This window comes from Malaclemys terrapin, chromosome 4, assembly GCF_027887155.1.
Source record: "Malaclemys terrapin pileata isolate rMalTer1 chromosome 4, rMalTer1.hap1, whole genome shotgun sequence".
Taxonomy (NCBI): Eukaryota; Metazoa; Chordata; order Testudines; family Emydidae; genus Malaclemys; species Malaclemys terrapin.
Window position 1 is genome coordinate 40,218 of NC_071508.1, and position 15,101 is coordinate 55,318.

The window sequence follows — 15,101 nt, forward strand, 5'->3', positions numbered from 1 at the left end:
TCCTACCTCCACACACACCTACATCCCCCCCACCCCCACACACATACACTCTCCACACACATACACCTCCCACACGCATATATGCACCCCCACCCTCACACGCATACATCCCCACACACACACCTCTGCACCCGCACACACCCGCCCCCACACACACACCTACTCCTCCTCACACACATACCCCCCACACACACACCTCCACCCCCTCCCACCTCCACACATACCTACATCCCCCACACCCTCACACACATACACCCACCCACACCTGCACCCGCACATGCACATGCACACACCCGTCCTCTCGCACAGACCTACACCCCCTCACACATACACACATGCACAGCGCTATGTTTTGGTTTCACCAGCTCTCTCTTTTCCAGCGTTAGTTCCATTAAAAGTTCTTGCTTGCTTTTCTCTGGAAACATAACCAGGATTTAAAAGGCAGTCATGACAATCCAGCAAAGCACCCCAATATTCATCAAGATCCCAGGCTACACTGTGCTGATCTGTCCAGTTAGCGCCTTGTGACTCCAATGGAGCAATGTGTGTGTGTGTGGGGGGGGGGGGGGGGCCTCATGCACCAACCTCAGGTGCAGTCAGTGGGGTTACAGAATGAGCATCAAAAGAAAATTCCAGCCCATATTCCAACAGTTGCTGGACTTTGGAGCTCTCTGGCAGAAGCAAAACCCCACTGCAGCCATTGACCTTTTCCACATCCCCTAGTGGGGGGGGGAGTGGCTGTAATACCACCCAGGGCCAGCAGGGGACACATCTTGGCCTTTTCCGGACCGCTCCTCCAATTGTGGTACTTTTCAAAGAGCAGCAATTGTGGCCCCAGGAGGCGAAGGAAGAGTCTGGAGCGCAGGCAGCGTTAAGGAGTTTATCTTTTAATGTCAATAAATAAGCAGCTAGAACAGTCTCTTCATTTCCTCCTCTGGGAGCTGCACATTGGCCTGACAAAATGTTTCCGTCTGTTCAGTTATTTTTTGCATTAAAAAAAAACCCACCCGGTGAGTGAAGAGGTCACTAGGTGTGAGCTGGTAACACAGCGAATGGGCTGGGTGCCCAGCAAGGAAATGGGGGGAAGGCGGGACGGGCAGGGGCCGCTAGGAAAGACTAGCAGCTCAAAATGTACAGAAGCAAAGTAGCTAGAAGGCCAGGAGGAGGGCAGGCAGTTTGCAAGGGGGAGCTTCCCCCCATTCTCCAAACGCAGCAGGCAAACCCCCATGATGTCCACCCCACCTGGCTGGGGGGGAGAGGGAGGGCTGCTTGCAGCCTTTGGTGGAGGGGAGCAGCTGTTAAATAAGAGGTGGTGGCCGAGGCTCATGGGGAGGTGAGGGGGCACCGAGGGGTTCTTCACTGTTGGAGTGAAGATGCAGTTTCTCTAGTGGCCAGAGGTGTCACTTCTTCCTCCTCTTCGGGTCTTCTAAACCCACTGTGGGGAGAGATGGGACACATGAGACAAGGCGGGGGTGGGAGGTCCTCAGGGCCGGGCCAGTGCCCAACCCCAGGTGGCAGGGTTTGTGCCCCAATGGCAGGATGGCCTCCAAGGTCTGGTCTCCAGCCCTTGCCCCACCAGTCGAAAAGGTCCAGAATGACCTGCAGTCTGGCCCTCAGCATCACCCTCTCGTGGCTCGCTGCCCACGCCCCCAGGCAGCACTCGAGCAGAGCGGTCTCTCTCTGGGACAGGACAGGGGCTGACTGGTGCTAACGCCCAGGGAGACACTAAGTGGGAGAAACCACATCCACTTCCCTAGTTAACCAGCAGCTGCTTGGCAGGGATCTCAGCAGTGCCAGGAGCTGCTGTCTCCAGGCCCTACCCTCGCCCCGCAGAGCAGCTAGGGTGACCAGACGTCCTGATATTTAACTCTTTGTCCCACATCCCGATCGATGTCCCTGTACTGTAGGGTTGCCAGGCCTCCGGTTGGTGCGGAGCTGGCAGGCTCCCTACCTGGCTCCACGCAGCTCCCCAGAAGCGGTGAAATCTTCCTCTGGCTCCTAGGCACAGGGACAGCCGGGGGGCTCTGTGTCCTGCACCCACCATGAGCACCGTCTCCACAGCTCCCATTGGCCAGGAACCATGGCCAATGGGAGCTGTGGAGTGGCGCCTGTGGGCGGAGGCAGCGTGCAGAGCTGCCTGGTTGTGCCTCCGCCTAGGACCCAAAGAGAGATATCACCGCTTCCCCAGAGCTGCCTGAGGTCAGTGCTGCTGGGTGCCCGTACCCTGTACCCCCTCCCACACCCCAACCCCCTGCCCCAGCCCTGAGCTCCCTCCAGCACCCAAACTCCCTCCTGGAGTCAGCACCCCAACCCCCCTCCTGCACCCCAACCCCCTGCCTTGAGCTCCCTCCTGCACCTAAACTCCCTCCTAGAATCAGCACCCTGAACCCCCTCCCACACCCCAACCCCCTGCCCCAGCCCTGAGCCCCGCCCTTGCAGCAGGGGCTGGAGCCGGGACCATGCATTCCTGATAGGGTTACCATATCTCATAAATAAAAAAAGAGGACCCTCCACGGGCCATGGCCCCGCCCATTTCCCCACCCCTAGCCCCGCCCCAACTCCGCCCCTTCCCCCACCCTAACTCCGCCCCCTCCTCCCTCCCACTCCCAGCCAGGGGGAAAGGGCTGCCCCAGTGCTACCAGCATCACGGTTTCCCGGGCAGCCCCCAGACCCTGCGCCCCCAGCCGGCGCTTCCCCAGCGCAGCTGGTGCCCGGGAGGGGAAGCGCCCAGCCGGGGGCGCAGGGTCTGGAGGCTGCCCAGCAAACCGTGAAGCCGGTAGCGCTCGGGCTTTGGGCAGCCCCTATGCCTCCGGACCCTGTGCCCCCAGCCGGGCACTTCCCCTCCGGGGCTCCGGCGGCTCTGCGTAACTTACACTGTATAAGTTACGCAGAGCCGAAGAGGAGCAGAGCCCCCGCAGCTGGAGGCTCTGTTTAAGAGCCGGGCTGCCCCAGCGCTACCGGCTTTGGGCAGCCCCCGTGCCTCCGGACCCTGCGCCGCCGGAGCCCGGGAGGGGAAGTGCCCGGCTGGGGGCGCAGGGTCCGGAGGCAAGGGGGCTGCCCGAAGCCGGTAGCTCTCGGGCAGCCCAGTTCTTAAACAGAGCCTCCAGCGGCTGAGGCTCTGTGTAACTGACACTGGGTCAGTTACACAGAGCCCCTGTGGCTGGAGGCTTTTCTCCTCTTTGTCTCTGTGTAACTGACACTGGGTCAGTTACACACAGCCCCGGCGGCTGGAGGCTCCAGTCCCCGCGGCTCTATTTAAGAACCGGGCTGCCCCAGAGCTACCGGCTTCGGGCAGCCCCGTGCCTCCAGACCCTGCGCCCCTAGCCGGGCACTTCCCCTCCCGGGCTCCGGCGGCGCAGGGTCTCCAGGCACGGGGCAGCCCCAAGCCGGTAGCGTTCAGGCAGCCCGGCTCTTAAACAGAGCCGCCATTTTCCCGGACATGTTCCGCTTTTTGGCAATTCCCCCCGGACGGGGGTTTGACTGCCGAAAAGCCGGACATGTCCGGGAAAAAGAGGACGTATGGTAACCCTAATTCCTGACCCACGGCTTGTGGCAGGGGCTGCAGCAGGGGCCATATGCCCCCCTCACAGCTTCCTAGGGCTATGCGCCCCCCCTCCCCCATGGCTCCAGTGGGGGCTGTGAGCCTGTGGCTGCCCCCCTCCCCATGTGTCCTAATATTTTACTCTTGCGATCTGGTCACCCTAAGAGCAGCAGCCGGTGGAAATAAGAGCAACAGCAACTGGCCCCTTTACTGGTAGCTGGAGGATGATGGGCCATGGGGGAAGAGCCCCCTAGCGCAGCAGCAGCATGTGTGACACCCCGTTGGGTCCCCACAGCCAGGGGGCGAATGGAAGGGAATGGAGAGGCACAGCGGGGGGCAGAGAAGGCAATGGGGGTACCCAGCCTAGCCAGAGAGCAGCGCTAAGGCTCAAATGGGCAACACCACCCGGCCCCAGACCCCAACTGCCAAACTGCATTGGGACCCAGCCAGGAGTAGCTGGTAAAGCAGTGAGATTTCACATGCACCCCCCTCACCCCCCCCCCCACACACACACTCTGCAGCACCTTGGGGACAGATAGACATGGGGCAGGCAAGGCATGCAGCAAAGGATTGTGGGATACCTGAGAGACAGGATCAAGGAGATGGAGGGAAAGGAGATTATGCTACAAGGGGAAAGGATAAAAGAAACCAGTGTTAACAGAGCGCAGAGAAGGAGGTTGTGCGGGAGAGAGGGTTAGTCCAGACCTGCACATGGGATGGATGGAAGGTGAAACCCATCGAGGGCATGGGGCTCAAACCCACACCAGAGCAGCACAGAGCATGGGGAGCAGAGCTCAGCAGCAGTCTGGCCCAGCCCCTTGGGGAGACTGGAAACAGATACTCCCAGAAGATAAAGGGCACAGATTATAACAGGTGGCAGGGACAGATGGGGTAAAAAACAACAGGAGTCCTGACTCTGGTCCTGCTGCTCTAACCACTGTACCCCACTCCCCTCCCAGAGCTGGGATAGAAACCAAGAGTCCTGGCTCCCAGCCCCCCCCTGCTCTAACCCACCAGGCCCCACTTCCCTCCCAAAGCCAGGATAGAACTCAGGAGTCCTGTCATCTAGCCTGCCGTTCTAACCACTAGACCCCACTCCCCTCCCAGATCTTGGATAGAACCCAGGAGTCCGGGCTCCCAGCCCCCCTGCTCTAACCACTGCAACCCACTCCCCTCCCAGAGCCGGGAGAGAACCCAGGTGTCCTGGCTCCCAGCACCACCTCCCGCTCTAACCACTAGACCCCACTCCCCTCCCAGAGCCGGGAGAGAACCCAGGAGTCCTGGCTCCCAGCCCCCCTGCTCTAACCACTGCAACCCACTCCCCTCCCAGAGCCGGGAGAGAACCCAGGTCTCCTGGCTCCCAGCGCCACCTCCCGCTCTAACCACTGCATGCCACTCCACTCCCAGAGCTGGGATAGACCCCAAGCATCCTAGCTCCCAGCCCCCCTGCTCTAGTCCCCAGGGCAGTAAGCAGCCAGCTCTGTGGTGCTGGGGCTGTTCTGGGCCCGTTTGAGCTGCCCTGATGGGTCTGTTACATGGCAGGTGATGCTGATGGTTCGTGGTTAGTAGTATGGATGGGATGGAGGACAGAGAAGGGGGTGGCACCCTGGTGCCAGCTGGAGCTCGGGGGGCAGGTCACTGAGCCCCATCAGGCGGGACTGGCATCTGCACAAATTCACGTCCCGGCTCCAGCTGGTGAATCCTGCTGGGAGCCTCCTGTGGGGCTGCCGCTGGGCCACGCTACCCAGGCCTGCCCCATGGCAGGGATGCATCCTTACCTTCCAGGTAGTCCCGGGCGATAAATTTCAGCACCTCATCCAGGAGGATGACGGGGAACGAGATCTTCAGCACCACGAGCCAGTGGGTCAGGTCCAGGGGTGTCAGTTTGAAGATCATCTGGGGGGGAGAGCAAAGGGGGGAGGAGATCATGGGGAGAACAAGGCAGGGGCACACGAGCCTGGAGAAGGGGAATGCCACAGCCCTGGGGAGCAGTGCTTGGGGTGGGGAGAGAGCAGATGGGACCTTCTACCACTAGTGGGTGAGAGTAACGCTGCCCCCTCCCCCCGCCTGCGCACGGCGCTGCACAGCCACCTCGGCAGGGCCACACTTACGGGCAGAGGGTCGACGTAGAGGATGACAAAGTGCAGGGACATGGACAGGCAGATGGAGCTCAGCAGCCACATGTTCACCCAGGGCGGCATGCGCAACAGGGACTGGTTCTCAGACAGGCTGTGCAGAGAGAGAGGCAGAGAGTGAGGGGGGGCTGGGCGGGGGGCGGGGGGAGGGGGGAGGGGGCGGGGAGGGGTCCTTGCCTGTTGAGGGCGTTGCACATCTCGATGGTGACCAGCACAGACAGGGCCATGGTCATGGGCACAGGTGACTCAAACACTTCACAATCCAGCCCCTCAAAGTCCACGTTTTCCTCTGTGCACTGCATGAAATGGGACTGGGAGGGGAAGGGGGGGGGGGTCAAAATGCAGACAGCACAGTGCTCCAGCCAAACTCCTCCCCCACACAGCTTCTAGCAAGGGACACAGAATCCCCCCGCCAAGAACATGCCCCCCCCCCAGCTCTGCGCTGGGGCACTGGGGCCAGCACTGACAGCTGGGGAGAGCGTCCAGCTGAGCCCGCCCCACACACACACAGCACAGGGCCCCCAGCTCTGCGCTGGGGCCAGCACTGACGGCTGGGGAGAGCGTCCAGCTGAGCCCGCCCCACACACACACAGCACAGGGCCCCCAGCTCTGCGCTGGGGCCAGCACTGACATCTGGGGAGAGCGTCCAGATGAGCCCTCCCCACACACACACAGCACAGGGCCCCCAGCTCTGCGCTGGGGCCAGCACTGACATCTGGGGAGAGCGTCCAGATGAGCCCGCCCCCCACACACACAGCACAGGGCCCCCAGCTCTGCGCTGGGGCCAGCACTGACGGCTGGGGAGAGCGTCCAGATGAGCCCTCCCCCCACACACACAGCACAGGGCCCCCAGCTCTGCGCTGGGGCACTGGGGCCAGCACTGACAGCTGGGGAGAGCGTCCAGATGAGCCCTCCCCACACACACACAGCACAGGGCCCCCAGCTCTGCGCTGGGGCCAGCACTGACGTCTGGGGAGAGCGTCCAGCTGAGCCCTCCCCCCACACACACAGCACAGGGCCCCCAGCTCTGCGCTGGGGCCAGCACTGACGGCTGGGGAGAGTGTCCAGATGAGCCCGCCCCACACACACACAGCACAGGGCCCCCAGCTCTCACCAGCTGGTGATAGGTGACGCCAGGACCATCCTCTGCATACATGAACCACCAGGCAGCGGCACCCACTGTAGCAGCTCCAACGTAGCCTGTGGGCAGAGCAGAGGGGAGGCGTGAGTGCACAGCAGAAGGGGCTGGGGCTTTGCAGGAGAGGGTGGGAGGACTTTACCGCCAATGGCCATGTAGCGAAAGAAGAGCCAGCCACTGATGAGGGGCTCCTTGGGGCTGCGGGGCGGCTTGTCCATGATGTCCAGGTCTGGGGGGTTGAAGCCCAGGGCAGTGGCCGGGAGCCCGTCAGTCACCAGATTCACCCACAGCAGCTGCACGGGGATCAAGGCTTCTGGAAGGCCCAGGGCGGCTGTGAGAAAGATACTGTGGGGAGAGAGGGGGAGTGAGAGACAGAAGAGGGGGCAGGGCTGGTGTGTTCGGGGCGGGAGGGGGCAAGGTGTCCCCAATCCCCAGGATCAGTGCGACGCCCCCAGCTTTGCAGCAGTCTCTAGGGGGGCCCCCCTTCAGTGTGTCAAACCTCTGGGGTCTCCCTCTCCCGCCAGGCTTGGCCACGCGGCCTCACTACCTCCTTGGACTGAACCTCTGGGCTGCAGCCTCCTGCTTTCCCCGTGAGCTCTGCCCAGTGAGTCCCGCTGAGCCAGACCCTGGCAGAGACGTGCCCATGCTGCCGGGACGGTGCCCATCGCCCAGCGTGGCAGGGACAGCCCCATAGCGCTGGCGTGCAGTCGGGTGTGTTAGTTAGCTGGCCACGGCACAGAGAGCCCTTAGGGTAGCGCAGAGGGGTGCAGGTTACAGCCCAGTCCGTTCTGCTCAGCCCAGAGCCCCGCCAGACTGTGGGGAGCCCCTTGGGGCAGGCTCTGTCTGGAAAGGCTGGCATGGCTGGGGGAGGGGAAGGCTGGCATGACTGGGGGAGGGGAGGGGAGGGGAGGGCAAGGCTGGAGTGGCTGAGGGAGGGGGGGACAAGGCTGACGTGGCTGGGGTGAGGGGAGGGATCAGGCTGGCATCGCTGGGGGCGGGGAGGGGAAAACTGGCATGGCTGGGGGGAGGGGAGAGGAAGGCTGGCGTGGCTGGGGGGGAGGGGAGGGCCCAGGCTGGTGTAGCTGGAGTGGCTGGGGGAGGGGAAGGGAGAGGAAAAGAAGGCTGGTGTGACTGGGGGAAGGGATGGCTGGCGTGGCTTGAGGAGGGGAGGGGAAGGGTGGTGTGTCTGGGAGAGGAGAAGGGAGGGGAAGGGCTGGCATGGCTGGGGAGAGGGGAGGGGAAGCCTGGCATGGCTGGGGGAGGGGAAGGGAGGGGAAAAGAAGGCTGGTGTGGCTGGGGGAGGGGACGGCTGGCGTGGCTTGAGGAGGGGAGGGGAAGGGTGGTGTGTCTGGGAGAGGAGAAGGGAGGGGAGGGGAAGGGCTGGCATGGCTGGGGAGAGGGGAGGGAAGGGGAAGACTGGTGTGGCTGGGGGGGGCCCAGGCTGGCGTGGCTGGGGGAGAGGAAGGCTGGCGTGGCTGGGGGAAGGGAGGGGAAAAGAAGGCTGGTGTGGCTGGGGAAGGGGAGGTTGGCGTGGCTGGGGGAGGGGAGGGGAAGGGAAGGCTGGCGTGGCTAGGAGAGGGGAGGGGAGGGGAGGGGAGGGGAAGGCTGGCGTGGCTGGTGGTGGGTTGATGGGACAGGATGGTCGCAATCGGGGGACAGGGCACTCACCAGACGACCTCGCCCACATTGGAGGAAATGAGGTAGCGAATGAACTGCTTCATGTTGTTGTAGATGGCCCTGCCCTCCTCCACGGCGGACACGATGGTGGAGAAGTTGTCGTCAGCCAGGACCATCTCGGAGGCCGTCTTGGCCACGGCTGTGCCAGAGCCCATGGCGATGCCAATCTCAGCCTTCTTCAGTGCAGGGGCGTCATTCACCCCGTCGCCTGTCTGTGTGTGAGTGTGGGGTAAGCCACTGAGTGTGGGATCCCCAAACCCCGCTGATCCCCAAGCACACAGTCCCTTAGCACAGCCTCTCTCCCCCTGCCATGGCAGGGACCCTCTTCCCTTCCCCCGCTGTCTGCCCCCACCCCAGTGATCCTGTCCTCACCCCCCTGGAGTCCCCCCTCACCATGGCTGTGATCTCATCAAAGGACTGCAGGAACTCCACAATCTTGGACTTGTGGGCGGGCTCGACACGGGCGAAGCAGCAGGCCCGCTTACAGGCCTCCCGCTGCTCGGCGGGGGGCAGGTCGTCGAACTCGCGGCCTGTGTAGGCCCTGCCCGTCACCTCCTCGTCCTCGGTGAAGATCCCGATGCGGCGGCAGATGGCAATGGCCGTGCCCTTGTTGTCCCCCGTGATCATGATGACACGGATGCCGGCGTCACGGCACAGCTGGATGGAGCCCATCACCTCCTTCCGGGGTGGGTCCAGCATCCCCACGCAGCCCACAAAGGTCAGGTCCACCTTTGGGGGGGAGCCATTAGCACATGCTGGGCCCATAGCAACCTTCCAACCACGCCCCAAGCAACCCCCATCCCCCAACCATGCCCCAACCAGCCCCATCCCATCCCTAATCAGCCCCAATCCCCCCACCACACCCCAACCAACCACTGCCCCATCCCCCAACCCATCCCCAACCAACCCCCAATCAGCCCCAATCCCCCCACCACACCCCAACGAATCACTGCCCCATCCCCCAACCCATCCCCAACCACCCCTCATCCCCCAACCATGCCCCAACCAGCCCCATCCCATTCCTAATCAGCCCCAATCCCCCCACCACACCCCAACCAACCACTGCCCCATCCCCCAACCCATCCCCAACCAACCCCCATCCCCCAACCATGCCCCAATCCCCCCACCACACCCCAACCAATCACTGCCCCATCCCCCCAACCCATCCCCAACCACCCCCCATCCCCCAACCACCCCCCATGCCCCAACCAGCCCCAGTCCCCCCACCACACCCCAACCAACCACTGCCCCATCCCCCAACCCATCCCCAACCAACCCCCAACCAGACCCAATCCCCCACCACACCCCAACCAACCACTGCCCCATCCCCAACCAACTCCCATCCCCCAACCATCCCCATCCCATCCCCAACCATACCCAATCCCCTCACCACACCCCAACCAACCACTGCCCCATCCCCCAATCACTCCCCAACCAACCCCCATCCACCAACCACCCCTGCCCCATCCACCAACCACGCCCCAACCACCCCTCCCCCATTCCCCGAACTACTCCCCAAACAACCCCCCAGTCTCCCCACTCCCAGCCCCCAACCAACCCCTGCTTCCATCTCCCCAAACCCTCCCCCAACCAAGCCCCACCTGACCCCCCCAACCACTGTCCCAACCAGCACTGACCCCCCCCCAACCACTGCCCCATCAGACCCTGGGGGGAGGCCTGAACCTGACCTCATACTCGACAAACTTGGTGGAGTCCTCCAGCACCATGTCCTCTCTCCTGGGGGGGGTGTCACGTGTGGCCAGGGCCAGGCAGCGCAGTGTGTCCCGCCCCGTCCCCCACTCCTTGATGACAGTCAAGATCTTGTCTTTCACCAGGGGTGTGAGTGGGACACGGGTGGTGCCCACTCGGACATAGTTACAGCGGTCGATAACCCCCTCAGGGGCACCCTTTGGGAGCAAGAACATGAGAGAGAGAGAGAGAGAGAGAGAGAGAGAGATGGATGGACGGAAGGACGGACAGAGCAAGGGACGGACGGACATAAAGAGAGGCAGACAGATGGAGCGCAGCGGGGACAGAGTGAGAGATGGACAGACAGAGCAAGAGACGGCCGGACAGAGCGAGAGACAGATGGACAGAGTGAGAGACCTAGTGAGGAGGGCTTTAAACTAGGTTCAATGGGGACAGGTGAGCAAAGCCCACAGGTAAGTGGAGAACATGGAGACCTGGGAGATGCGTCGGAAACAAGAGGAAGAACAGGAGTACTTGTGGCACCTTAGAGACTAACAAATTTATTAGAGCATAAGCTTTCGTGGACTACAGCCCACTTCTTCGGATTCATATATGCATCCGAAGAAGTGGGCTGTAGTCCACGAAAGCTTATGCTCTAATAAATTTGTTAGTCTCTAAGGTGCCACAAGTACTCCTGTTCTTCTTTTTGCGGATACAGACTAACACGGCTGTATTACTCGGAAACAAGAGGGAGTGTGGGCTATAATGGCAGAGAGAAAGGAGGGTCAGAGCAAAACTGGGAGGCAAGATTGAACCAGTATCTTAGATGCCTATATACAAATGCGAGAAGTATGGGGAATAAGCAGGAAGAACTGGAAGTGCTAATAAATAAATACAACTATGACATTGTTGGCATCACTGAAACTTGGTGGGATAATACACATGATTGGAATGTTGGTGTGGATGGGTACAGCTTGCTCAGGAAGGATAGACAGGGGGAAAAGGGAGGAGGTGTTGCCTTATATATTAAAAATGTACACACTTGGACTGAGGTGGAGATGGACATAGGAGACGGAAGTGTTGAAAGTCTCTGGGTTAGGCTAAAAGGGGGAAAAAACAAGGGAGATGTCATGCTAGGAGTCTACTATAGGCCACCTAACCAGGTGGAAGAGGTGGATGAGGCTTTTTTTAAACAACTAACAAAATCATCCAAAGCCCAAGATTTGGTGGTGATGGGGGACTTCAACTATCCGGATATATGTTGGGAAAATAACACAGCGGGGCACAGACTATCCAACAAATTCTTGGACTGCATTGCAGACAACTTTTTATTTCAGAAGGTTGAAAAAGCTACTGGGGCGGGGGGGGAAGCTGTTCTAGACTTGATTTTAACAAATAGGGAGGAACTCATTGAGAATTTGAAAGTAGAAGGCAGCTTGGGTGAAAGTGATCATGAAATCATAGAGTTTGCAATTCTAAGGAAGGGTAGAAGGGAGTACAGCAAATTAGAGACAATGGATTTCAGGAAGCCGGATTTCGGTAAGCTCAGAGAGCTGATAGGTAAGGTCCCATGTGAATCAAGACTGAGGGGAAAAACAACTGAGGAGAGTTGGCAGTTTTTCAAAGGGACACTATTAAGGGCCCAAAAGCAAGCTATTCCGCTGGTTAGGAAAGATAGAAAATGTGGCAAAAGACCACCTTGGCTTAACCACGAGATCTTGCATGATCTAAAAAATAAAAAGGAGTCATATAAAAAATGGAAACTAGGACAGATTTGTGACGAACTGGGACTGTTCTTACTGTGGTCTTTGAATGCTGACAGGGGAGTGTGACTAGGGTAGTCTGCATTGGGGGATGGGAGACTGACCAATGGAGAATACCTGAGCATGTAACGTGAGAACCCAGGAAGGGGTTAGAGGCCAGGTGACACCTTTGCCCGGGAAACTGAACAAAGGCTGTGGGAGGGGTGGCTGAAGGCAGAGTTTCAGGAGCTGGCTGGTGATGTGGCTGGGAGGCAGACAGGGCTCTGACCTCCCAAGGGAGCTGGGGCGCCCTGGGACCCCAAGATGGACCTAACTGAGGGGGGGGTCCTGTTGTCTGTGCCTGCAAGACCTGTCTTGGACTGTATTCCTGTCGCCTAAATAAACCTTCTGCTTTACTGTCTGGCTGAGAGTCATGGTGAATCACAGGAAGCTGGGGGTGCAGGGCCCTGAGTCCCCCACACTCCGTGACAAGATTACAAAGGATGAATATAGGCAAACAACACAGGAATGCAAGGGCAAGATTAGAAAGGCAAAGGCACAAAATGAGCTCAAACTAGCTACAGGAATAAAGGGAAACAAGAAGACTTTTTATCAATACATTAGAAGCAAGAGGAAGACCAAAGACAGGGTAGGCCCACTGCTCAGTGAAGAGGGAGAAACAGTAACAGGAAACTTGGAAATGGCAGAGATGCTTAATGACTTCTTTGTTTCGGTCTTCACCGAGAAGTCTGAAGGAATGCCTAACATAGTGAATGCTAATGGGAAGGGGGTAGGTTTAGCAGATAAAATAAAAAAAGAACAAGTTAAAAATCACTTAGAAAAGTTAGATGCCTGCAAGTCACCAGGGCCTGATGAAATGCATCCTAGAATACTCAAGGAGCTAATAGAGGAGGTATCTGAGCCTCTAGCTATTATCTTTGGAAAATCATGGGAGACGGGAGAGATTCCAGAAGACTGGAAAAGGGCAAATATAGTGCCCATCTATAAAAAGGGAAATAAAAACAACCCAGGAAACTACAGACCAGTTAGTTTAACTTCTGTGCCAGGGAAGATAATGGAGCAAGTAATTAAGGAAATCATCTGCAAACACTTGGAAGGTGGTAAGGTGATAGGGAATAGCCAGCATGGATTTGTAAAGAACAAATTGTGTCAAACCAATCTGATAGCTTTCTTTGATAGGATAATGAGTCTTGTGGATAAGAGAGAAGCTGTGGATGTGGTATACCTAGACTTTAGTAAGGCATTTGATACGGTCTCGCATGATATTCTTATCGATAAACTAGGCAAATACAATTTAGATGGGGCTACTATAAGGTGGGTGCATAACTGGCTGGATTACCGTACTCAGAGAGTTGTTATTAATGGTTCCCAATCCTGCTGGAAAGGTATAATAAGTGGGGTATCGCAGGGGTCTGTTTTGGGACCGGCTCTGTTCAATATCTTCATTAACGACTTAGATATTGGCATAGAAAGTACGCTTATTAAGTTTGCGGATGATACCAAACTGGGAGGGATTGCAACTGCTTTGGAGGACAGGGTCATAATTCAAAATGATCTGGACAAATTGGAGAAATGGTCTGAGGTAAACAGGATGAAGTTTAACAAAGACAAATGCAAAGTGCTCCACTTAGGAAGGAACAATCAGTTTCACACATACAGAATGGGAAGAGACTGTCTAGGAAGGAGTACGGCAGAAAGGGATCTAGGGATTATAGTGGACCACAAGCTAAATATGAGTCAACAGTGTGATGCTGTTGCAAGAAAAGCAAACATGATTCTGGGATGTTGTGACGAACTGGGACTGTTCTTACTGTGGTCTTTGAATGCTGACAGGGGAGTGTGGCTAGGATAGTCTGCATTGGGGGATGGGAGACTGACCGACTGGAGAATACCTGAGCATGTAACATGAGAACCCAGGAAGGGGTTAGAGGCCAGGTGACACCTTTGCCCGGGAAACTGAACAAAGGCTGTGGGAGGGGTCGCTGAAGGAAGAGTTTTTCAGGAGCTGGCTGGTGATATGGCTGGGAGGCAGACGGGGCTCTGACCTCCCAAGGGGCTGGGGTGCCCTGGGACCCCAAGATGGACCTAACTGAGAGGGGTCTTGTTGTCTGTGCCTGCAAGACCTGTCTTGGACTGTATTCCTGTCGTCTAAATAAACCTTCTGCTTTACTGGCTGGCTGAGAGTCATGGTGAATCGCAGGAAGCCGGGGGTGCAGGGCCCTGAGTCCCCCATACTCCGTGACAACTGGTGGCAAAAGTGGGATCTACTGCACCCCGTGAATGGCGCTTCTTGCAGTAAGTGACTGGGGAGCAGTAAAACAGAGGGGGGATAACGAGGACCAGGCGTGCTGAAGGCTCAGAGAGGGACGGTTTCAGGGAGCGATTAACCCCTAGGAATGTGTGACCAGCGAGAAGGACTGTTGGAGTAACGGGGTCCCCCTGAGGACTGCAGCGAGCAGTCTCAGGGGCGGAGGAGCTTGCCGCTCGACCCTGGGAGAGAGAAGGACGTTTGCAGTAACAGGGTTCCCCTGGGGATTGCAGCGAGCGGTCCCAGGGGCGGAGGAGTCTGAAGCTCGACCCTGGCAGAGAGGTGGTGACCTGAAGAAGGGCTGGCACACTTGGGGTCCCCCTGGAATGGTGAAAAGCGGAGAGCACAGGCCAGCGTGTGGCCAGCAGGAGGATGTATGCTAAACGCCTTAAGAGCGACCTGGTGGAGCTGTGCAGGCAGAGGGGGCTGCACATTGGGAGGTCCACCAAAGAACAGCTAATTGCCCACCTGGAGGAGAGGGATCGCTTGGATGAACCGAGCCCTGTCCCTGAGGCCAGCCGCCCGGCGGATGCAGCGTGGGCCCCGGGGCCTGACATGGCTGGGAGGGGTCAGACTGCTGCCGAGGACATCCCAAGACCCTGCCTACCTATACCTAGGGGAGGGGTTGGGGGAAGCCCAGCGAATACCGAGGGCACCCTGACCCCGGCGGCCAGCAGCGGATCGTCCCGGCGGAGCTCCCCGTCCTGGGAGCGGTGTGACGTTATTGATATAATCTGGGACCATATAGATCATTGTTGCAACCAAGGTCCTGTAGTGGCACGCAAATCTTGTATAAAGGGGGTCAAATGGGGTGTCTAAGACAAGGTTATGGTTTACTGGTTATGATTAT

The 15,101-nt window shown here is 58.6% G+C and overlaps 1 protein-coding gene across 1 annotated transcript in view; it reads right to left on the reverse strand.

Moving 5' to 3' along the window:
• Positions 1-866: 866 nt before the first annotated feature.
• Positions 867-15,101, reverse strand: part of LOC128837264 (sarcoplasmic/endoplasmic reticulum calcium ATPase 1-like) — a 42,191-nt gene continuing 27,956 nt past the window's right edge. Inside the window, exons 14-22 of the mRNA XM_054028279.1 lie at positions 10,180-10,398; positions 8,885-9,220; positions 8,483-8,703; positions 6,957-7,159; positions 6,791-6,876; positions 5,854-5,987; positions 5,653-5,770; positions 5,320-5,437; positions 867-1,435 (exon numbers count right to left, since the gene is read on the reverse strand). Of these exons, the coding sequence (XP_053884254.1) occupies positions 1,401-1,435; positions 5,320-5,437; positions 5,653-5,770; positions 5,854-5,987; positions 6,791-6,876; positions 6,957-7,159; positions 8,483-8,703; positions 8,885-9,220; positions 10,180-10,398 (1,470 nt within the window). The 3' untranslated portion in view covers positions 867-1,400. The remainder of the gene's footprint in view (positions 1,436-5,319; positions 5,438-5,652; positions 5,771-5,853; positions 5,988-6,790; positions 6,877-6,956; positions 7,160-8,482; positions 8,704-8,884; positions 9,221-10,179; positions 10,399-15,101) is intronic.